The sequence below is a fragment of the Ictidomys tridecemlineatus genome, chromosome 4, assembly GCF_052094955.1.
Source record: "Ictidomys tridecemlineatus isolate mIctTri1 chromosome 4, mIctTri1.hap1, whole genome shotgun sequence".
In the NCBI taxonomy this organism is placed as follows: Eukaryota; Metazoa; Chordata; class Mammalia; order Rodentia; family Sciuridae; genus Ictidomys; species Ictidomys tridecemlineatus.
The window spans coordinates 80921377-80946696 of NC_135480.1; the positions used below are offsets into that span (position 1 = coordinate 80921377).

Consider the following 25320-nt stretch of genomic DNA (forward strand, 5'->3'; position numbering starts at 1 on the left):
GGTAAGCAGTACCTGCTACACAATATGATAGAATGTCAGCTTCATCCTATAATTGATTGTTGAGGCTTTGTTCAGAGAAGTAATAGGAGTCAGTTTTTCTGTTGGAATAATTTTTCAAGGTAATGTGGAAGGTAGATTGGGATCTGAGGGGTGGGTTTAGAAATAAATAGAAATGAGACTAGAGTCAGGACATAAAGTTGAAATGGTCTGGATATGAGAAGCCAGTGACTTGTAAAGTTGTGGAATGCTCATAGATTTGGAGTCAGATCTTGGCTCTGCCTCTCTGAGGCCTCTGACTTATCTTCTCTGAGCCTCTCTTCATCTGTAAGCTGGGTAATAATATCTGCCTCATGGGATTGTATATGGGATAAATTAAATAACACAGGAAGAGATTGTAGTGTAACAACTGCCACATCATGTACACTTTAAAATCTTATTGTAATTATTAATAATAAACGTGGAAATTGACTTAGGAATAATGAAGAAAGTTGGCAGAGATCTTTAGGAAGCAGAATTGATAGGTGATGACTGGATGTTGCAGGTCAGAGAGAGGAAGGAATTACTATGGAAAATTCCCAAGTTTCTGGCCTGACAGAATGTAGCTGAGACAGGGGAAGCCCAGGTTGGGGTGGACAAGTGTGTGGGGAAAGGAGAATGTGTTGAAGTAGAAGGGCCTTAAGAGCTGTCGGCTGCTGTTTTAGATATGGGGGTGGTGACTCGGGAGAGGAGATGAATATCTTGTTGAGTGAGGGCAGAAGAGCACTCAAGACAGACCCAGACCCAGGCAGAAATGTAGAATTGAAGGCACAGATGGAGAATAGGGAGCAGGCGAGTGTTCGGAGGCAGGAAGAGGGGCAGCCTGGATGCCAAGTTAGAAAAGCATTTCAAGAAGCGCGTGATCAACCATGTCGAATGCTTTGGAAAGGTTAGGTGTGTAATCTGAGAGTTGGAAAACTCTTGTTGGATTTAGTTACTATTCAGAGCAGTGGATGGAGCATTTGGAACATGGAGACGGAGTGTGTTGGTTGCTTGCTGAAGATAACCAGAGGAGAAGGAAAAGGGAGATGCAGGGTAGCAATTAGAGGTCTGTGGTAGGGCCAAGAGAAGACGGTTTCTTTGTGTTTGATTTGGATTTTTTTTTTTTTAGATGGGAAAGACTTGGGTTATGTTTATGTGGATGAAGAGAAGGGACCATTGGAGAGGTTAAAGAAAAGGGGGGGGAGGTGCTGAAGGATGAAGCAAGTCGAGGAGGAGCAGGAGGAGAGGAGATGGAGAGTTGCAGAGTCACTGTGAATTGGAGAAACATCCATGATACATTGCAGAATAGATAGGTGGAGGTGATGGGATATTTAAAATCTTGTCGTTAATGCTACTGTAGTTAGAATGTTAATTGTTCCACCTACTTATAAGCATATATCTCCTGGGGAACAGCCTGATACCTTTTTTCTTATATTTGTCTTTTAGAGGATCCTCTTTGTAACTTCCACTCCCCAAACTTCCTGAGGATCTCAGAGGTGGAAATGAGAGGTTCCGAGGATGCGGCAGCTGGAACAGTATTACAGCGGCTGATCCAGGAGCAACTGCGGTATGGCACCCCCACCGAGAACATGAACTTGCTAGCCATTCAGCACCAGGCCACAGGGAGTGCAGGACCAGCTCACCCTACAAACAACTTTTCTTCCACGGAAAACCTCCCTCAAGAAGACCCACAAATGGTCTACCAGTCAGCACGCCAAGAACCGCAGGGTCAGGAACACCAGGTGGACAATACGGTGATGGAGAAACAAGTCCGGTCCACACAGCCTCAGCAGAACAATGAGGAACTGCCCACTTACGAGGAGGCCAAAGCCCAGTCACAGTTCTTCAGGGGGCAACAGCAGCAGCAGCAGCAACAGCAGCAGCAGCAGGGGCCAGTGAGCCACGGTTACTACATGGCTGGGGGCACCAGTCAGAAGTCCCGCACTGAGGGGAGGCCCACGGTGAACCGTGCCAACAGTGGACAGGCTCATAAGGACGAGGCGCTTAAAGAACTGAAGCAGGGCCATGTCCGCTCTCTGAGTGAGAGAATCATGCAGCTGTCGTTGGAGAGGAATGGTGCTAAGCAACACCTCCCCAGCTCAGGGAATGGAAAGGGGTTCAAAGCAGGAGGTGGGCCCTCTCCCGCCCAGCCTGCTGCGAAAGTGCTAGACCCTCGCGGTCCTCCACCTGAATATCCCTTCAAGACCAAGCAAATGATGTCCCCAGTCAGCAAGAACCAGGATCACGGACTTTTCTACAGTGACCAGCACCCTGGGATGCTCCACGAGATGGTCAAGCCTTACCCTGCTCCTCAGCCTGCTAGAACAGAAGTGGCCGTGCTGAGGTACCAGCCACCCCCAGAGTATGGGGTTACCAGGTGATTATCAAGCCTTGGGGGTCAACTTAGCAGTCATGTTACTTTCAATGCATCTTAGATTTTTGTCATTAGGCTCCCCCCACCCCCTCTTGTATATAATATTTAACAGTCCACTTTGGGGCAAAATGAGTAGAGGGCAACTGGGGATTTTCTCCAAACTTAAGAAAGCAACTGGGGGAGGACGACTGGAGGGGAGGGACCACCAGTGTTAGCACCCTGCCTAGAGGCCCGCAAAGGAGCATTCTCCTGGCTGGCTTTGGAGGGTTCCCTAAAGAACATACTGTTGCCAAAGAGTTTTATAGTCTTGTCTTCACTGTAGATTTACTGTGTAGTCTGAATGTTAGAACAGATGAATTAAAGAGACCCTGAAAATCACATGGTTCTCCTTCCTTTTTAGGTGGGAAACTAAATCCTAGAGAGATTAATAAATGTCCACACAACTCTGGGAAGCGGGGGACTAGACTTAGGTGTCCTGACCATCAACATCTTTTCACCCTTTTACCCTAACTCCTCTCATAGCCTTCCGTGTGTCTTCTGACTGACTGATGGATTCAGTCACACCAAGTGTGTGCTTTGTGCCACTCTGAACCAGGCTCACAAATGAAGATAGGGTTCCTTCCCACAAGGACTCTTTGGCGTTATCTCTGGGAAAAACCAGTACTTGAACAGATCACTGCCATTCATTGTGTTATTTAGGATAGAAGTATGAAGAAAGTGCTAGGGGAACAGACTATATGGCTCTCAACTGCTGGAGCCGGAGAGGGCTTCCCAGAGGAGATTGGATCTTGAAGGATTCATGAGCTGTGGGATGGAGATGGAAGAGCAGGATGTACTGTGGAGGGAATGCCGTTTCTTGAGACAGAAAGGCCATAAGGATTTGTCTGGAATGAAGGGCAAAAATACCATTGGGAAGCCTGGTGCTTTTAGGTAGGGACTGTGTGTTAGTGTTTAATAGCTGCCTTCAGTGGCAGTGCAAGATGGATTAGAGGATCCTAAGGCCCTTCAGGAACAGTTTCAGGAGTCCAGGGAGGAATCAGTGAGGGTGGCCAAGGCTGGAGGCAGTGGGAATAGAACAGTGTTGTAAGTTAAGAGAGGCAAGGATATAGAAATGACAGGATTCTGTGATTGACGAGATGTGGAAGTAGAGGGACCGGGCAGCTGGGAATAGGGTGGCTGGAAAGCAAGCTCTCAGGAGTGAATTTGGGAGTTGCCAGTGGTTTGAAGTTACTGAGCTTGTGTGGGAAGAGAGTGGAGCACGAGAAGACAGGTGGCCCCTGCCTATTATTGGATGTGTCATTCTCATAGAGGGTTAGGTCTATTTCTAAATTGAATGAGTGAGGGTTCCTCATGTGACCCCAGCACTGGGCACATGGCACATGGCACAAGGCACGCCCTGATGCACACCCTCTAAAAAGGGAGTGACCGGAGCTCGGCAAAGTGTTGGCTGACCTGCCACTTACTCCCCAGCTCGGACACCTCCCCACTGTGGGGGGATGCCAGCTTTGAAGCACTCTCTCCAACTTTTAGACCATGGACGGCCGGTGGAATGCGTTCTTCCTAAGGTGGGGGTAACTGGACCCCACTGGGGAATCTAAGATAAAACCAAGGAGCTCTGCTTCTTAAGGTTTTTGTCATTAGGCTTTCTTCTTCTTCTTTCCCTTTTATAGTTCCTTATGTCAGAGGAGAAATTTTAACTCAAAAGCTTCTAAATTCCTTGTATTTGCATCTCATAGATGAACTTCAACTGTTCAAAATAATCCATGGTGTTTTCCAGAATCATGGTGTTCCACACATTCCACTCAGATTCTGAAGCTTGATAGAGGGTGAAAATCTCCCCCACTGTAGTTTCCTTCCTCTTCATTGGCTTAGTATTTTTTAATGGAGGTACAATAAGTGGGTCATTTTGCCCTTTGTCAGTTGGCAATGGATGTGGTATGAGGAGAGAGAGATGATCTGGGAGGAGGGATGCACTTCTTGGAGTTCTGTCCGGTTATTTTTGGAAAGTGTCATTTGTGTGGAAGTGCTGATGTTAGAAAGAAGAAGAAACGTATGTGGGGTTTGAGCTTATTGCCAGGTTTAGCTGCTGGGTTGATGTGATACATCAAAATATCTTAAAAGACGTAACAGACAGGCCATTGAGGCTGGGTCCGGAGCTGTAAGGCTGCTTTGTGAGCTCGGCCATGGCTCGCCAGCAAGGCTCCAGCGGTGCAGCCCTTGGCTGGCTGGGTAAACAAAGTTGCATCCACACAGCCCTGCTTCAGACACTTTAATAGCCTGCTTGCCAAGGTTTGAGCCTGAAACTCAGCAATGTATGATATTCAATATGTCTGTGACCCAAGAGACAAGCAGGGCTCCGTTGAATTTCACTGTTATGTTCCTTTGTGCTTAAGGGGTTATCTGTGTCACTAACAGGGATGGTTTAGGAAGTTATAGACTGTTTGGTGCCACATACTGTAGCATAGGCTCCTGCAACCAGACCGAGAGGACTCTGGCTGAGTTCTCCCAGTGCTATAAATGTGGGCTCAGGAGGTAAAGGATGTTCAGTGTTTTGGCCCAACCCATAACTTTGTTGAGTTTTGACTCCTTTTTATCTAGAGATGGATAGTTCCAAAGAAACAAGCGATAGAATGCATGAGAAGAATAATTTGGATTTCTTCATTATTGACTCACTATCACTTAAAAAACCTCTCACCTGCACCGATGAGCTAAAGAAGTGTGGAGTTGTCTGGTAGATGATTTTTAAACACTTTAGATTCTTTTATGGAAACCCCTTGGAGAGGCCATTAGTCCAGGCTTAGTTGACTTGCAGCATGTTTTTGGCCCTTGTTGGTGAGCTGGTGCCTGGTGGAGAAGGAAGCACTAAGAATGGGACATGCAGGGAATATGGGCTGCTCTGACTTTCCTTGAACTCTGTTTTGTTTTTCACTCAACCTGAAAGTGGAAATGGATAGGAAAGAGGAAAAGATGAAAGTTGGGTTGTCACTATGGAGAACTGCATTTCTTCCCCCACCCAAGTCATTTGAATAATATTAGTCCTAAGTAATGAGTTGGCTTATGCATTGTGCACTGTTAGTGAAAATCAATGCATGAATGAATTCCAGTTGGATAGTGTGATTTTTGTTAGAGGAGTTTGGAGTATATCAGTCAACATGCGTGTTTGTTTTCCAAAAAATAAGTGTTTCAAAAAATTTGAATACTAGAGATTCTAAAAAATTCCTTATTAATATCCTATTTTCCAAATATACCTTTTAACATTTTCCTATACAAATTGTTTATTTCATATTATAATCATGAATTATGTTCAGTTTAGTGGGCTAGAGATATAGCACAGTGGCAAAGCACTTGCCCATTATGTGTGAGACCCTGGATTCAATCCCCAGTACCCCCCCATAATAAATAAACCATAAATAAATAAATAAACCACATATTCAGTTTAGTATCTTAGCTTTTTTTAGACATCATTTTTTTTCAGTTTTCCATTTTTTCACAGCAATAAATTTCATAATTTATTATTATGAAAATAATAAATAATCCTTTATTATTTTCATAACCATCCATTTTATTGCTGTATAATATTTTATTATGTATATAATTTATGCCACTTTTAAATAAATAGCATAGTGAAATTATCATACATATCAAAATTTCCATACTTTGGCTTACATCCTTAGGATCATTATTTAGAAATGAAACTTGAGTAAATTATAGTGAACGTTTATTGGCTTATAATGCTGGATAACATCATAAAAATATGTACTGTTTTACTGCACTTTGATCAACATTAGTCATTATAATTACAACAGTTTTGCCAATTTAAAAAGAAAGTAGTGTTTCCTCCCTTAATGTGCAGTTACTAGCTAGGTTGATTTTTTAGGTGGTATGTTTGTCATACTTATTTGAACCTGAAAATTGGCTCTTCCATGTTTTTTCTTCATATGATTTACATGTTTTAATGAACCCCAAGTAAACTGAAGCCTGTTTTCTCTAACACTTGCTCAGATTTTCCAGTTTTTAGAACTTCTGCATCCTTCCTCGGGGACAGTGGAGCTGGGCAGTGGCAGGAGGACAGAACCTTCACCGAGTGCTCTTGGTGTTCTGGCACTTGCTGTGGGTTGTCATTCCTCGTCTTATCAGCAATGCTAAGGAGTTGGGCACTCTTGATATACCCATATTTTCATTCATTCGATCAAGCCTGAGGACTAGAGGGCAAGGTCATAGCAACAGGCACCATCTCCTTTTGGTTCAGGGGCCAGGGTGCACTTGGAGCTCTGCTGCATAGTGCACCTCCCATGAGTTGCCATGGAGGCCATCTGAAGTCTTTCCTTGACATCAGCTCATCTGGTGAGTTTCTAATCAGATTTACAGACTACATCACGTGTGATGTCTAACCTGTGTGCTGCCCACCTCAGTGTTTTCCTGGAGGACGAGAAAACCAATTCCTCCAGATGCTAGGAGGAAAGCCCTCCAGGTGCCTCTTCTTTACCAGATACCCTGGAAGACTGTGGTGGCAACCTTAACCTTGTTGACAGCTGCAGGGTGTGAGCTGTAGTCTGTCTGGTGGTTTGCTTTCCTTTGAAGGGGGAATCCAGGGGAGTTGTGTGTGTATGTTTTATTTAGACATTTTAAACAGAATGTTTCAGTTATGGAAGATGACAAATTACTAACTGAAAACTAATTTCTATATTTTCAGCAGTATCACCTTGGAAAAAGCTAAGAGTGACTCTCTGATGATGAAAAGAGCACTTAAAGCTCTATGTTTCCTCTCTGAGCCTGGACATTGTCTTTTTCGCTTTTTATCTTGTCTCAGTCTTGCCTGTTCAATTGCCTGTTTGACTTACAAGCTTCTTGGAAACAGAAAGAGTGCTACCTGTTTATTAATATTTTACTCATCTATGGGTGTATTAATATATTTTTAGTATGCATATACTTTATAAAAGCATGAGATGGTAGTATTTGGCTCAGCCCTCTGTCGTAAGCTGACAAAACATCGTCTTCTAAGGAAATGTCAGACCAGAGATGCTGAGGATCTCCTTCTGCAGAGCTAGCTTCGTGTCACAGGCTTTCATCACCATCTTCTTTCTCTCCAGTGCAGGGGACATGCAGTTAGTGTCCTATATTTATTGGGAGAACCTGTGGTGCAATCTGTCCTCAACTATCACTATTTTCCCTACAAAAGTGCACTGTGGTTTTTTTTTTTTTTTTCCCCATGAAACTTCCTGGTTTGGTTTTGTTTAGGAAAGAGTTAAAGGTCATTCTCTGGGAATATGCTAAATGACAGTGCAGGAAGGAAGGAGAGAGTAAGAGCACACGTGGCTAATTAAAGACAACACCTCTCCTCAGAGAAACCCAGTCAGGGCACAGTGCAGCCAGAGTTCAGTTTAACATAAACAGGCTTGCTAAATGGCAGGTCTTAATCCTGGTGGGCTCCATGTTTGGAATGTGCTATAGTAGCTGAAGGAAGGTTCACCAGTCCCATCTTACTTTGTGTTAGAAACAGCTGGAGGAGAGAGAATAATTTTGGAAGTATATGTATCTTTCCAAAATGGTGAATTAATATTTGCAATTTATACAGTCATAAAAACAGACTTCTATATGTGGGATCAAAAGATACACCAGGCTGGGCGTGGTAGTGCATGCCTGTAATCCCAGCGCCTTGGGAGGCTGAGGCAGGAGGATTGCAAGTTCAAAGCCAGCCTCAGCAAAAGTGAGGCTCTCAGCAACTCAGTGAGACTCTGTCTCTAAATAAAAATACAAAATAGAGCTGAGGATGTTATTTAGTGGTTGAGTGCCCCTGAGTTCAATATCCTGTACACCCTCCAATAAAAAGATAACACAGAACCAGGGCCGTTAGGTTAAAAGCTATGCATTGCCCTTAATGAAAATAAGGCCATGCAGCCTTATTTAAATTCCACACACATTTATGTGTGTTTGAATGCCAGCATCAGGACTCAGGAGCTTCTATAACATTTAAGTTAAATTATGGCTGGATAAACCAAGTAAATGCCTCATGTGTCCTGAGAAACAGCTCTGTAGTATGGAAATTTCAAGAAGCGAGGGTCAAGTTCTGGTTACTTTCCCAGGAAAACTGATGCAATTCCAGCTGCAGTGCATTAAATGAGTGACTTCTCCAAACTGGAGGGTTATCCGTACCACCCGCATCACAGTAGTTATGGTTATGTTCTTAGTTTACACAAGAGTCAAATCATAATCTGGACATTTATGAGCTATGTGGTGTCTACATGACCAAAGGGGTCCAGGTCCCATGGATTTGGAAAAAGAAGTTTCAAGGGGTTTAAATTCAGGTTTTTATACCTTGTAGCAAATTGCATAAGTTCTTATAGCCTTAGTTTCCTTTTGCAATTTGTTTCTGCTAATTTTTCCTGAAACTAATTTACTTCCTTACATAAATAAAAATCTGTTTATTTTAGAAAGTTCAGAAATACATGTAACTCCCATCACCCTTCCCCCTCAAAAAAGGAAAATAATAATCAACCTCAATCCCATTATTCAGAAATAACCATTGTTAAACACTCTCTTCACTGGGTTTATGATTTTCTTTTTCTGTCATATTTTGCAAAGTTTCTGTCAATTAGACAAGTCATTTTTTAAAATTTTTAGTTTTATTTTTTAGTTGTTGATGTACCTTTATTTTATTTATTTATATGTGGTGCTGAGAATCAAATGTAGTGTCTCACATATGCCAGGCAAGTGCACTACCGCTCAGCCTCAGCCCCAGCCCCAGCCCCTAGTCATTTTTATTTTTATAAACTATGTTTATCTACAATTAGGCCATCAGAAGGAGGTAGGCCACATGGCGTTTGGTTGGATATAGCCTGTCTTCATTCATGCCCATTCATGTGGGCTCTGAGGACTGCAGAGTGGGAACAGCCAAGCTGTTGGCCTGAACTGTTCTGATGTTCACTAAGTTTGGGAATTGGACCTCTAAAGTGAGGCCCTTTGATGCATTTGCAGTATGATCTACAGAAGTGCTATCCAGTAGAAATACAATGTGAGCCACATGACTAATATAAAATTTCTTGGCAGCCACTTTTTAAACAGTTAAAAGAACTGTCAGGCATGGTGGTGCACACCTGTAATCCCAGTGACTAGGCGCAGTCTGAGGCAAGAGGATCCCAAGTTCAAGACCAGCATCAGCAACTTAGTGAGGCCCTAAATTGCTTAAAAGCAACTTAATGAGATCCTGTCTCAAAATAAAAAATAAAGGACTGGGGATGTAACTCAGTGGTATAGGGTTCAATCTGATGTTCCCCCCCCTCCAAAAAAAAAAAATTAAACAGGTGAAATTACTTTTAAAACATCTGCGTTAATCCATTTAAAAACATTTTAAAAACTTATTTTAGTTAATTCATTGTATCCAAAGTATTATAGTTTCAACAAGTAATCAGTATAAAAAACTCTTAATGAGCTATTTTACTTTTTTTTTTGCATTGTCTTCAAATTCTGATATCTGTCTGACGGAGCACATCTCAATTTGGACCAGCCACATTTTAAGTGCTAAGTAGCTTCACATGGTTAGTCGCATTGTGTGGTCAGTATAGGAGAAGGGATGAGAATCTGTCTGACCTGTCCTGCCCTCACCCTGAAACTCCACTCTGCCTCTGCACTGTGGTATGTGGTGCCAGAGGGCTTGGGGATTCCTCACCGAGGCTGAGGCTTTACAAGTAAGGACTGTGATTCCTAAGGCTAACCCCAAGTTCTGAAGAGGAAGGGAGACCCGAGGGTGGTTCTGCTTGCCTTTCTTCTAGTACCCAACAGCACTGTGTGATAACAGGCCTACAATTAGAAAGTGCTTTCCTAAAGCAGACAGTAAGGGCAGTGCATCAGCTTATTGAATTCTTACAGCTCTGTGAGATAGGTACTATTATTGTCGACATTTAAAGGTGAAGAAGAGGTTAGAAATGTCTTTGCTTACATGGCTGAAGTAGCAGAACCAGAATTCAACCCCAGGATTAAAAAAAAAAAAAGGAGGGGGGGGGCGGGGGAACCCGGATAATTAAGAACAGTCCTGTCCTGTGCCACCATATGAGGCATGTTGGTGTGGTGGAAGCATGTGGATTCATTTTATGCTTTGTTTAGACTTTGAGATCTCTGTTTAGTCATATGGCTTAATTTGATAGCTATAAAATAGAATAACTGCATACAGAATGAGAGCAGTGAATGCCCAATCTTATGAGGATGAAATGACAGGTGGATGTAAATTGCCATTCATGACACATTTATTTACAGGTATAATGTAAAAGCAAAAGTTTAAATGTGAAGCCTTGTATGCAAAGAGGAGCAAATGGCCTGTTGATTAGCTGCCCCAGATACCACTAATGGCATTATTTCCCCAAACCCAAATAGTATCACTGCAGTTTCCAGCTGCATTTAATGATCTAAGATACCTGAGCAGAAGGTCAGGGTCACAGAGTTGTTATTATGTTGTCACCTTAATGATTCCACAGTCTGCCTGTAGCATCCAGAACAAATTTAAATGCTGGATATCTCTTCCTTAATGAAACAATGTTAAATCTGTTATTTAAAACCCATCAGTCAAATATGGTATAAATTGCTTTCCTGCTTGGGGATGAAATAAGTTGGCAAAAATTTATTGGGTGCCAATTCTGTAGGAGTCATTATTTCCTATCCTTTGAAAACTTGCATGCTAATAATTAGGTGGGGGAAGACACAGATGTATGAAATATTAAGTAATATTACATTTAAATAGAAATTCAAGAGAACAAATAACATGACATAAGGTCAGTGATGGGGAGTTGTACAGGTGAGATGGCCAGGTGAGAACTGGGTGCCAGATCTGGGTCAGTCTGTGCACAGATTTGGCCAGATCATTGACAACAGAGGACCAGCCTCTGAGGTTGTCTCATGCCTTAGATACCCCTCTTAAAATCCTTGGTTCCCGTTTCCACACAGAGCTGGGGAGAAGCTCTGGCAGTCCTGCTCAGATGTCCTTAAATAATTGGTCACTTCAGTGGCACATAGAAGAAGGTCATTTCCTTTGGCATTTCAAGGCACACTTGGCTCTTTGAGAAAGAAGCTGTGCTTCCTTGCTAAGAAAGGGCGAGGATTGCCTGCCTCTGTTTGTGTGGGTTAAGCAAGGTGATGGAAAGCAGCACCTGGCAGATGGCATAGACCCTCTGTATGGTTAGCTGAGTGCTCTCTGGACAAGACATTCGCCTGTGAAAAGAGCAACACTGAGTTTATGTTACCGTCCAAGGAAACCACTCAGAAGCAGGTTTCTAATACTCATGCTTGCTCCAAGATCACTTGAGCCTCCAAAATGTTCTGGTGCTGTAGCTTTAGGATGTTGATCATGAGCATGATGGTGGCTTAGACTGGGCCACTGGTAAGTGTTGGGAACCCTGGAGCAGAGGACTGAAGGAGGCTGCCTTCCCTCCCCAGGTTCACCAGCATATACAGGCAAGCAGTGAGCTGCAAGGACCTGGAATCAGAATGCCCGTACTTGATGCCTTTATGTTCCTCTTTTCTCTGGTTTATCTATTCTCATATTTTACAAGTTACTTCCTTAGCCTTGTTTTCTTTGTCTAAATAGATGGACAGCAATACCTATTTTATAAAGATCAAAATGAGAGGATGCATGTAGCAGTGGATACCATAATGACTGGGATGTCAGAAGTGCTCAGTAAATGTTAGTCATGACAGAAAAAATTCACTGGGTTTCTGGTGACTGCCCTATGCTAGGCTCTGTATCGAGGGCAATGGGATGCAATGATAATAATTTTAAGAACAGTAATAGCAGCTAACAGTTGTCCAGGGCTTACTGTGTGCCAGACCTACTACATACTGCTTAGGTCCTTTGATAACTGTATGAGGTAAGTGAAATTTAGTCCCAGGAGTCTGAGACTCAGGATGTCTAATAAACTTGCTCTCTGACTTCACCATCTGATAGGGGAAACAGGCTTACAGACAGACAGTAACAGCCTAGAATTATATTCACAAATATTTCTCAATAAATCTTGGCTCCCATCCCCTCTTTTTTCCCTTTCTTTTTGTCCCCATTACTAGGAAGTGTTTTCTTAATGCTGGCCCATCAAAGACATTGCAAGCTATACCTTTGCAAACCAAGGGTAGGCAGTAGCATTGATGTGATTTTGTATGAAATTTCTCTGTTCTGTACCGACACTCTTTTCTTTCACCTCATTTACACTAAGCCCAGATCTGCCAGGCCTTTGAGCCCACACCCCAAGCTGGCTGAGTGGTGGAGCCAGGGAGTCGTGCTGTGCCCGCCTGTCCACACGCTGCCCATCACCATGTGGGTTTATTAGCACGAGTGTGTAACTGGGGTACTTGGAGGCCAGTGTGTGGCCTCCAAGTGATAGAAGTCTCCCCGTTCTTGGCAGACATACTTTTTCTGTGTTCTCACACCATCATTAAGGACTTAGCTGGCATCAAGAAGACCGTGGCATCTGATTTCTGCCTCTCTTCTTGGTTTTCCTTGTAATTATTACATACCAGGAAGAGATGACTGAGAAAATGGCTCATTGTTGACCATAAGTGACTTCCCAGAGTTAAATTAATGTTGGAGGTGGAAGCCCCACCCCAAGGCTCCCAAGAGCAGAGCCGCCCACCTCTGCCTCCTAGACTAGCAGTGTTTATCCCTGGCCTTGGGTGAAGTGTGAAAGGAATGTTTAGGAGGTAGAAGTGGTGTCAGCCTCTGACTCAAAGGCAGTGGTGTAATATGGTATGTGGGCTCTTGTGAAGGTAACCTCTTTCCATGGAAAATGCACTGTAGGGGTCTGCAGCCTGCAGGAAACACTTACTCAGTAACAGGTCTGTGAAGTTCTGGGTCCATGCCTGGTCGTTCCTGTGACCTGGGGTGAAAGCAGGGCCCAGTGGCCTTTCATTCTCCGGATAATTTGGATCTCCTTGTGTACATGGGAGGACACATATATTCACACACACACACTTCAGTGTGGAAGGGGCACAGATCTGTCAAAATGCAGAAATGTTTTAGTCTAAAGATGTGGCCAAGTAGTTGTGTAACAGGTATGTAGAGAGTAAGGAGAGAAGGTTTAAAGTCTTGCCACTGACGACATTCCCTTCCAAAATCTGAAGCCAATTGGAAGTTGATGTTCACTTATGGAATAAAGCTTTGTGTTCTGCAGTTCTTCACCTTGCCTGGGAGACTTAGATGTCAGTTACTTTAACATGAAATAGAAGGGGCTCCTAGACTGCAGGCAGAAGTAAATCCACTTGGGAAGTATCTCCTGAACCCAGATAGAATGCTCTAAGCAGGGCCTGAAGATAGATACTATAGTATCATCTGCTGGTTTTGGTCTTTGGTCATCTTTATGAAGAAATGAATATCTGCATAATGAGGGCCAAAAAAGTGACCCTTATCAAATTTTCTTCTGGAGTTTAACGTTTAGCTGCTAGTAGCTGGCATTCAGAGGAATCCTGACTGTGAGTAATGCTTATGAAGTGAGAGATGTGGAGGCTGGCAGGGGCCAAAAACACTCCAACAAATACATGTAAAAGGAAAATACAAGGCCAGGTGACCTGCTGGGAAAAACTGGGGTAGTTCTGGGAGCTTTGGTTATAGATGGCCACCAGTTATGGAGGGTGACACAGGTAACTGTCACTGATTAGAAGTAGCTGGATCTCCAGAGGACTCTGCTCTTTGACACAATACTGATGGGTGTTTGTGTTGCTGCTAATTCTTACTTACACTTCATCTCCAGTTCCCAGATGGAGGTTCACAAGAAAACCAGTTTTCCTGTCTGAACAAAAGAGAGGCAGCTGTGGTTGGAGAACTAGACTTTAAGACTGTTTTCTGTTTATGCCTGTGCCTATAAAAATTGTCTTTGTCTGGGCATAGTGGTGTACACCTATAATCCCAGTGACTCAGGAGGCTGAGACAGGAGGATCATGAGCTCAAAGCCAGCATCAGTAACCTATTGAGGCCCTAAGCAACTTAGGAAGATCCTATCTCTAAATAAAAAATAAAAAGGGCTAGGGATATGGCTCAGTGGTTAAGCACCCCTGGGTTCTATCCCCAGTAACAAACAAACAAACAAAAAAGTTGTCTTTGAAGGCCCTGGGCTTAGATTGAAAGAAAATGCAGGTTAACAGAATAATGGGGAAGGAATTGTTAGGGAGTGGAGACAGGAGATAGACATCCGTTGTGTCAGATGTAAGTGCTAATACCAGGAATTTGAGCCTTTAAGAGACACCTCATGAGTTCTTTCTAACATGACTAAACTGGACTTGACCTCCAGACCTCCTCAAAACAAAAATCAAATCAGTCCCTCTACCGGACTTTCCCATTTCATCAAATTGTAGCCCTATTCATTTGCACAGAACCCAAAATTGAGGAATAATTTTTATTTCCCTCACTTTCTTTCTCCCCACCTTGATATATATATATATATAAATGAACCCCAAGTCTCTCAATTGTTTCTCTTCTTGCTTTGACTCTGTGAGTTCTCATCGTACTCACCTAGGCCACACCTGGGCCTCTTCTTTGGACTCCATGGGTCTCTTGCCACTGTGCAATACATTCTGTGCACACCACTCCTGGCAAGGGCAGGTCCCCCAGTGGCCTCTGTACCCTCTGAGGGGAAGTCTGGGGCCTTGTCTCACGAAGGCCCCTGCCCCTGTCTCTCGTCCTGTCTTGCAGTGTTGCTCGCTGGCTGTGCTTTACACCACCAGGCTTTCTTCCACTTGCTCTTGCCAGTGCTGATTCTTGCCATAGACCCTGGGTACTAGCTGATCCTCTTACCTGACATCTCTTTCTCCCACTTCTTTACCTCTCCCACCCAAACCATGGTACCTTCTGATTTGCCATTCAGACTTGAGCTCAAACTTCTGTATTTCACACTATTTATTTACTTACTTATTTACAGTGCTGGGCATTGTACCCAGGATCTTGTCAACACCAGGCAAGCACTGTACCACTGAGCTGTGCCCTGTCCCTAACTTCTCTATTCTTTGATGAACCATTTTACTTTCTGATTCTCAGCTTTGTTCTGCAGTTTGATGGCTCACCTGTGCCTGTGTTATTCTCCTAGAAGGTAAGCTTCTGAGAGCAGGAACCCCGTCTGTCTTGTTCACTGGATCCCCAGCAGCCAGCACAGTGCTGATTCAGAGGGAACACAGCAAATAATATCTGCAGGATAAGTGGTGGAGCTTGTTGCTCAGTTGAGCACTGGGAAGTGCATTGGTGACCTTTGACAGTGGAAGCCATGACGATACATATACTGGTGGGGCTTCCTTCCTACTCCCACCACTTCCCCTGGGGTCTGATTGCTGGTCTTCTGTTCCCTTGCAGCCGCCCATGCCAACTTCCGTTCCCGTCGACCGTGCAGCAGCACAGCCCCATGTCCTCTCAGACCTCCTCCGTCAGTGGGCCACTGCACTCTGTCTCCTTGCCACTTCCACTTCCGATGACCTTGGCGGCTCCACAGCCCCCGCCTTCCGCCTCCCCCAGCCAGCAACTTGGTCCAGATGCGTTTGCGATTGTGGAGCGCGCCCAGCAAATGGTGGAGATACTAACTGAAGAGAACCGAGTGCTTCACCAGGAGCTTCAGGGTTACTACGACAATGCCGACAAGCTCCACAAGGTATGTGACATCCCAAGGCAAGGGGACAGAGAAGCTTCTCTGGAGGGAACAGGATCCTCTACCTGTTCCTGAGTGTTGATTGGCTGACTCACTTGCCAGTGTTTCATGAGGCCCCTTTTTATGCCAGGCATTATGCAAAGCTTTAGGGAGACAAAAATAAATATGACCCAGTGCCTTTCTTGGAGGAGCTTACGGTAATATAGGGGTGAGAGAATTGGGAAACCTAATGCCTGCAGGAGAGGTGCAGCTCAGGTGGTCGAGGCCTCAGAGGCTAAGTAGGATTTCCTCAGATGGACAGTAACATAAGAATGAATTGAGAGACATCAATTTTCCTTTATATGTGGGAATCTCAGGAACCTTGAGATTGCTTTGTCTGTCTCATCAGCAGTCTAATGCAAAAAGCAACATCGCCTGGACGCTGGAAGAGCAAGAGTAGGGGTTATTGTGTGCTTTCCTTGTGCTCACCACTGATCAGGTGGGAAAATGCCGAGTAATTCCAGCCTGTGTAGACATCATGGCAATATTAGAATGTGAGACAGCCTTCATCCTTAGAGCATTATGCTAAGAGCCAAAGAAATTAGAACATCATCCAGCAAGAGCAAACTGTTACAAGTCTTTGATTTCTTGGTGACCCACATGTACTGCAGGAAGTATGGAAGAGAAAAGAGAGGCAAAGGTAATGGGGTGTTTTAGTGCAGGAGAGCCACAGCATGCTCAAATTTCTTTTTTGGACCCAAGAAGTATGTGTGGCAGCAGGGATCTAATGAGTGTAAATGCCTGTCCCTGTCCCTGTCGCTGGAATAAGGCACTTCTGTAAGGAGCTAGGGTAGGAAAGTAAATTCCACCTGACTCCAAGATTGTCCCTTTGACTCCATATGACAATTAATAAAAATCATGGCTAGATCAATTAGTGTTCATTATTGATTTCACAGGTAAGACTGATCTTTTGGTAGTCAGGGTTTTAGTTTGTAGGCCTTTCTTATTTTCCAATGGCTGGCAGTAAAAAGCTGGGAGCAGAGGATTGAATAGTGCAAGTGATCGCCTACAATCTGCCCCAGCATGTTGGTGTGGAATTTCCTCTGAAAGGGTCTGGAGCTCCCAGAATCAAGACCAGACTTGGCTCAGGGAGCTCTGGCTGCCTTTATCAGAGGGAAGATGAGAGCCACAAACAAACAGTGCTGCATGAAGATCGTGGCCCCACTCCCACCTCCACTTGAACCCTTAGAAGTTGGGAAACCAGTGTGTTGTCTCCTGGCTGTTTGCCTGTAAGCTGCTGCTCAGGCCCCAGCTTGCCTCTGACTCCTCCCAGGGCAGCTTCTTGGTATGGCCTGAAAACTGGGAAGGGCCCACTCAGCACTTTTGGGAAACACATTTTTCTTTATTCTTCCTTAATGAAGCTCTGTGGTAGATGTGTCCAAGAGCACCGCAGACCCCCTGAAGACAGGTTGGTGCTGGGTTTCTTCACATGGATATTGTGGAAGAGTTCCATGGACAGTGCAGTATAGAAAGATCAGTGACTTTTTAAAAAAAATTAATATATAGAGGGTTTTTTGTTAGCCAATAACATACATCTGTTTCTGATTTTGTTGCAATTTTTTTTTTTGAAAAATAAAATCACTTAATCTCCCAGTGCACCAATTTCCTTGCACAGAGAAAGATGCTTAGAATTTGTAGCCAAAAGGATTCAGATGGCTTCTGAAAAGGGAGACAAGTTAAAAGCTATTTTCCTTCTGGAACCCCAAACTCTTTCATTCCCTAGAATATTATAAATGGCTCCATGAATACCACAATTTTATTGATCTGTCATCTGTCAAGCTAGAATTGTCAATTTAAAACCTCAGGTCTCCTGAGATCCTTGGCGTACTCCTCACTAGTTCTACAGTTGTTCTCAAAGATGGGACTGAGACCCAGGAGGGCTCTGTGAGCTTGGTGTTGTGACATTTTCTGCCATGTGTCCCATAGGCCATCCTTGTTCGGAGTTTTCCTCACCATTGTCCTCAATGCTCAGTGTTCTCAGCATCTGCTTAAGTTTTAGGTCTGGGCAGAGGATGGTGGGCCGAGGCAACAACTCCGCTTCTCAGTGTTGATAGCTGCTAGTTTCTTGGCATGGATGTGATGCCTACTTTTTCGGTGGGCCTGCCAGGATGTAGAATGTTGCCATGCTATGCCCACAGTATCATTCCATCTGAGACCCTCATAGCATTGGGAACACTTTGGCCCTCACAGAGATTCATTTTAAGAGCAAAACCAAAAATAGATGAATTTTTAATTTTCAGAGCTTAGCATATGCATTTTGTGCCAAGGAACATGGCCGAGAAGAATGATTAAATTCAGAGGCTGCCAGAGCCCGGCCTCGTCACGAAGGCTCTGTTTCCAAAGAGGCACAAGGTAGTAGTTATCACTGTTAATGTTGGAAAGATGGTCAGGGGCTCCCAGAAAGAGCTGTTGTTTTTGTTTTCCCTTTTGGTGACTCTTTTTGCTTCTCTTTCCTCCCTGTTTCTCTGAAGCTTCATTAATGGACAGAGTTTCCAGGAGGACCAGGCTGTGGGCTGTTGAGTGATTGGCTTCAAAAACTATCAGGGGATAGATGGACATCAGGAGGGGAAGGAATGAGCATTTTTGGTCATCCCAGGGTTGCACTAGTGAAGACACTCTTCTTTTGGGAGGGAAACCACGGAGGCTTTGATGGTGCAAGTCTGTGGCTTGAACAACAGCATTTCTTTGGGCCTAGGCATCCCTGACGGTCTCAGGGGAAAAGCATACACCTGGAGCTTAGAATGGCTGAGATTTTCTCAGGGTCCTCTGTTGGTTTGCGTGATGACAACAGTACCTTTGGAAGCTGTCAGGGCTTCTCACTCTTCTTTGTAGCTCTGTTTCTGGGACACCGAGTGCTTCTCTCTTGCCCAGCCTCAGGGCTCTCAGGCTGCGGCGAGGATAGCAGCTGTGAAGGCCAACTTGACCTTCCCTCTGTGCACCAGACCCAGAACCTAAACAACCCTGGTGGTTTATATCAGAACCAGCTGTCCAGTCTTCTCCTCATCTTCATAAATGTCAGGGGGGTTTAAGATGTTCTGGACATGGAGGGTCTGAAGAAGGTTTTTACTCTGAAGGAGTGTACAGTCACAAAGAAAAGAGCTTTAGATATAAGATTCTTAAAATGAATCCAGTCTGACTTTCCCTTAGGAATCCTTGCTTCATGTCCCTAAAAGGAGGCCTTTTCTTTTTTACGAGTATAATTGCAAAAAAGGGAGAACTCACTACTGGGTGAACTATACTTCTGGAAAATGTAATTAGGAAACTCTTCCTTGTGTTGGATCAAAGTCTGCATCTCTTCAACTTCCCCATATTTAATTGTAACTGATCTCTACAACCACACTGCAAGGGACTACTTGTCCACCACTACAGCTATCATTTCTCACAAGAAATAATTGTCCTGAACTAAGGTCCTTGCCCTTTTTGTCTGAGTACCTAGAGCACATAGCTATGTGTTGATTCTTGATTGTTAGCCTTTGAGGTGGTAAACTATGCTGTAGAAGGCTCCTGAAGTTTCGTCTTACAATGTGCAGAGGGAAGTTTCTTAGTAAAAGTAAAAAATCCATGGTCAGGTGTAGTTTATACACCAAGTTGATTGAAGATTAATTAATCCCAGTTGCGGCCATGGGCAGAGGACAGTTCTGGGATGGTAAGAGCTATTTCTGCCCTCGAAGAGTTAACAGTCAAATTGGAAACACAATGAGTTATGTACAGCAGGTAACAGTCCAGTGAACTCAGACCGCAGCAGATTCCTAGGGTGGCACAGGTCAGGAGACCGTCCCGACTGTCTTTGGCTTGCAGGTTGAGCAGCTCTTTGATGGTAGCACCTCAGGGCTTTGGCACTTTCACACCTCTTAGTGACTAGGTATTGCCCTGTGATCTTTAAGGGCACTGTTCCTGCAGCATGGGCATGCCCATCTCGCCAAAAATAAAAGCCCCCATTATAGAGAAAATTAGCCTAGAAATAGCAAAGTGTTTTGGAGCTGTGTCTTTTGCAAACAAAATTAAAAGGAAGGAGCGTCACTTGCAGTAGCACTGTGAACAGGATTTAGGACGTGGTATTCTCCGTGCCACCACATTGCTGATAATTCATGATATCACTGGAAGAAACAGGAAGACCTTGTGGAAGTTAAGGGACAGTGGAATGGCCAACTCTGGCATAGGGAGGGCTCAGGGACAATAAAATGGTACCAAAAGGAGGCTTGGTGTCTTGGCTCCACCTCTTTTGGCTGCCTCTAAGCCAAAGCTCCACGCTGTGCAGCCTCTTCAATGACCTCTTCCCAGACGGTCCCTGCTTGGTTGTGTGTAACCTGTGGGGACACTGACCATGATTTTGCTCCTTCTGAAGTCTTTGGCTTCTGGCACCTATGGAGCCAATGACTTCAGTCTCTCTCCTTTTGCTCCAGCCATCCCTCAGTGTGAACGCTCCCCATGGGTTCTCTCGGCTTCTGTTGACTCCATAAGTGGCCTTCATTCTGTCACCGTCTGTCATCTGTTGGCTGATGCCACCACAGCTGTCCTCCTGACTTTCAGACGTGTATTTCCACCTCCTAACTGGAAAGCTTTGGTGTTCTACAGAGTCCTCACCATTTCAAAGCCAAACTGTTTCCCCCCCCCCCTTTGGTAAACCTGTTTTTTCTTATCATCATTTATCTTAGTTGTCGTATTTCCCCATCTTCTAAGCTGTGAATTTCTATGTTGTCTTTGATTTCTGCCTTATGAGGTAGACCCAGACACCAAGACCTGTGGACTCTGCTGTTTAGTATCCTTAGAATTTTTCCTTTTAGTTATCCTGGCTCATGCCCTTGTCACCTGTCACTCATCTATTTACCTTAGCCTCTCACCTGGACTTCTTTTCTCCCGCTTCCTACTCCCACCTCCACACTCCAGCTCCATCCTATAGTTATCTCTATAAAACTCTGGTAAGACCACGCCACACTTCTTACAACCTGCCCCTCCCCAGTTCCTCCCATCTGATAATTCTTCTTTGCTGTAACTTCAGGTTCTTCCTTTGACCCTAGTTCCTGCCTCTCTCACCCTGCTCTTGTCCTGGGACTGTCATGTCAAAGCCCTTACATAAGTAAGGGATGAATATGCTCATTAATGAAGCCTCTCCTAGAGTACAGGCAGGTAGGAGGGTCTCTGGAAAGAGCACTGTGCTTAAAGTCTGAAAGTTTGGGTCTTGGTTATAGTGCTTTAGTTCTTCTGTGCTTTAATATTTTCCTTATATGAAGTGGAAATAATGATCATAGATATAAAAATGGCATATCAAGTGTAAGAGGCTTATGTTATGGTTAAATTCATCTCTTCCTAATATTGATATAGTGGAACTTTTACAAGGTGACATCACATGGTCTGATATTGCCCTTGGAATAGTGATGTTGCCTTTGGAAGGCAGGTGGGGAGCAAAATGGATTCCAAAGTTTGGTAGACATGAAACTTGAGATGCAGAAAGGCTGCCCTGAAGGAAGACACAGCCTCACACTCGAGTGTGATAGAACCATTATTACTAAGACACCAGCATGAATGTCACTTTAATGCCAGTTCTTTCTTACAGTTTGAAAAAGAACTCCAGAGAATTTCAGAAGCCTATGAGAGTCTGGTGAAGTCCACTACCAAGCGAGAGTCGTTGGACAAGGCCATGAGAAATAAACTGGAAGGCGAGATCAGAAGACTTCACGATTTCAACAGAGACCTCCGAGGCATGTCACCCTCTCCTTATGATCTCTCCACCCTAAACTACCTGTGCAGTCAACAGCCTCATTCAGGGCCAGATTGCTGTTCTTTCATTAGATGATCTTGTATCCAACCTTCTGGGAAGGGAAAAGTGCTCAAAGAGTAGAATCATTCTTTTCTTCCTCGTGGGTTGTAGGTTGCAGCATGGAATTTTGGAAGTGAACCTGCCTGCCTGAGGCTGTGGAAGGAGGGAGTCTGTGTGCAGCTCCACTTTGCTTTTACTCAGTGGTGACTCATGACTGCGTGAATAGGAATGTTTAAAAAGACCAATGTGGGAAGCACAGCCCTTTCCACATCAGGCTGAGTCTTTGGGAAGTGTTCTTTGCAAGCCAGCGCCTCACTTACTAGGTATAATAGAAAGACAGAACTAGACATATGTTCCTCCTGCAGGGCGGGGGAGGGCCACAGTTGTGAAGAGTGTAAACATATGTCCTCCCTGAAGGAAATTATCTACCTGCTGCAGGGTCTTGGCAACCTCCAACAAGCGCGGTGATTTAACCCATAAAATTTTGCCTCATGTTCAGCCAGCCAAGCCATTTTTCAGTTGTGTCAACTCAACTGAATTTTTCAGTTGACAACTCAATGCGCTGGTTGTCACCAGTAGCTAGAGCCTACTTTTTGAGATACTATAAACCTTTTGTGTGGGATATCAGATATATCCAATAAATACTTACCAGGCTGGATTATTTAGTTGGATAAATTAAGATATACCAAATGGTTTGGGCAAACGAAACTTGCTATATACAATCTTCATTCATTGGGCTGTTTTAGTTTCTCTTGGTATTTGTTGCTTTTATTTATTTTATAGTTCTAAGATTCAGATAAGTAGTTTCTGGATAAAATATAGGGCTGATGGTCAAGGCTGGACTAGGTCTGGATTTGAAGTTATGAAGACTAAGCCTGCTTGGGAGGACTTCATCTCAGAGGCTGTGAAGTGTTTTTTTCCCCCAGCCTGCCCCTAGCTCACACTGCTGGTGCATTGTCTTTGCAGTTTGACCAAGTGAAGATACAGGATGGCATCTGAAGACTTTTCTTTTGTTATTTTGTTCTTCCCCAAGAATTGCTCAGTTTGGGGCCCTTGCCTGAGCATCTCTTCATATCCAGCTTCTGGTACCCATTTCATTTCTCCATTGGATGATCACTTAAATCCATATGCATTTTTTTAACCATGTCCTTGTTGTTTGTAGATCGACTGGAGACAGCCAACAGGCAGCTGTCTAGCAGGGAGTATGAAGGACATGAAGACAAAGCTACCGAGGGGCATTATGCTTCCCAGAGTAAGTCAGTCTTTGTGTTTATTTATCCCACAGTTGGTATTTTAAAAAAACTGGAGGCCTGAGGAAAGAATTATAATACTTTTAAGTATGTTTTATAACCGTGTGCTTTTTCTTAGCCTGCCACACATTGGGCCCAGATGAAGCCCTCCTACGTCTGCTCAAGACAAAGCTGAGATTGACTTATATTAGTTCAGAGATGTTTATTCTGTTCTTCTGACCTCAGTTCCTCTCTGTATAATCCCTTCCAAGGAATAGCAACACTACAGTCTTTCCTGGCATTCACTACTTCAAATAGATCACAACCCTTTTTCTCTAGGAAAGGGAGGAGGTTTGGTTCTCTGGACAGGTTGAGGAGTACTAGATTGGCTGCCACTTGCCAGCATGTTAATCCCTCTGAATGATCACACTGTGTGTCTCCATACCTGGGGTTTATTTCCAGAAGCCACTGAACCCATTTCAGCCAGAAAAATGAACAAGGGCTTTGTAAGCCTCTAGATTTATTGGGAGAATATTTTATTAATATTGCCAGAGGAAAATGATAGAATCAGAGGGACTTTGACAGATGATTGGTCAGGGATTGAATTTTGGCAAATTCATTGCACAAGCCAAAGATTTAAAAATTCAGTTGCATTTTTTAATGCTGTTTCAGAAACTGAATTCATAGCTGTATCATAACTCAACAGCATTATGAATATGTGCTCACAAACTACAGGAAAAACAACAACAACAACAACAAAAAGTGATGTACTCAGTGCCATCCAGCTGTCCTGTGATACTGTTCTGATATGTGGGCTGTCAATGTGGCTCTGCATTTTAAAGGCTGGGAAGTAATTGGTTAAATATTCTGAGTTTTAATTCCATTTGGTTGGGTTTAACTTCCTTTGTTTCCCACAGACTTACTCATGATTACATTCCAGTTTTTAGCCCAAACTTTATTTTTTAAATTCTACTTTTGACAAGTAGACATTAACAGTATAGAGGGATTTGGCCTCATATTCCTTTGTAGTCTTATAGTAGGTGATTGGTCTGTCCTCCAAGTTCACATGAAAATCTGTATGGACACTTTGAATTACTTGCTTTTCTCACAGAATTCATCCTTTCTTATGGGTGTGATAGATTTACCATCTCATCAGAGCTTTCACTTGAAAGGTGACATCTGTGGGATTTGCATGCAGGATTTTTTCACCTTTTGGAGAACTGTATGCCAAAGGGTAGAGTAAGGTGTGTCAGCAGTGCTGGCTTTAGGCACTCTGCTGACCCTGCCTTCTTGGTGGGGTTCAGGCTGATTACTTGGTTCAGGGCAAACATAAAAAGCTGTCCATTTCACCTGATGAGCATCTGTTTGATCTTCTGGCACAGGCTGGTGTGATGGAACAGTAAGTAGGGTTTGGAGCTGGGTGAGCTCAGACACATTCTTGAAGACTTTACTCTTTCGGCTCAAATCTGGAACATCAAGGATAAGGCAACTCGACCCTTCCAGCTGTACAGGCAATGGTTTGTTCTGGGTAAACTGGCTTCACTGTGTTTCAGAGGCATAACAAGAGAGACCAACTGCTTAGAGATATCCCCCTGTTATGTGTGACATAATTGAATCCACACAGTGCACTTGAAGCAGGCTTTGGTGACTGTGATGTCTAACCACTTTTCCCACACCCAGCCTTCACAGGAAACTTAGTGCCTTCCTTGTAGCATTATAATTATTCATAGATGGACTTAGGATGTTATTTCAAATTTAAATACGTTTTTTCTTAATGAGTTCTGAGAACCTCTCGTATATTACAAAAATTACCATTCCACTCCAGGTATGTTGCAGATATTTTCCCCATTGTTTTTAATCTTTGATTATAGTATTCTTTGTCTTAAAGATTTTTTTCAGTAACCATAGTTATGCCTTCTAGGATTGATGTGATGCTTAAAGTTACTTCTTATTCTTGAAGATTCTAGTGGTATTCACCAGTGTTTTCTACACTTGAGTGTGATTTCACTGATTACATGGTGCATATTTTGGAAGGTAGCTTGACAGGCAGTATAGGCAAGTGCACCAGGGCTAACCTAGAAACTAGGAAACTTGTTAACAGCTATTTTAATTTCTGGGTGAGAGATGTAGAAGGCCTGAACTAAGACAGTAGAAGCAGCAGTGAAGAGTAGGGGACAGATAAGTGAGGGACACATTCATAGGACTCAGTGACAATTGGATAATGACAGAGAGGAAGTGAGTATGACTGGAGCAGCTGGGTGATGGTCACCCTTTACCAGTACAACTCAGGAGAAGCAGGTT

The 25320-nt window shown here is 43.7% G+C and overlaps 1 protein-coding gene across 4 annotated transcripts in view; it reads left to right on the forward strand.

Moving 5' to 3' along the window:
- The window catches only part of Amotl1 (angiomotin like 1), a 130189-nt gene that overhangs the window by 65165 nt on the left and 39704 nt on the right, over window positions 1-25320 (forward strand). For all 4 annotated transcript variants that reach the window (XM_078046885.1, XM_078046887.1, XM_078046886.1 and 1 more), the window contains 4 exons: window positions 1465-2395; window positions 15705-15996; window positions 21587-21731; window positions 22953-23042. In XM_078046885.1, coding sequence (XP_077903011.1) covers window positions 1465-2395; window positions 15705-15996; window positions 21587-21731; window positions 22953-23042 — 1458 coding nt within the window. The remainder of the gene's footprint in view (window positions 1-1464; window positions 2396-15704; window positions 15997-21586; window positions 21732-22952; window positions 23043-25320) is intronic.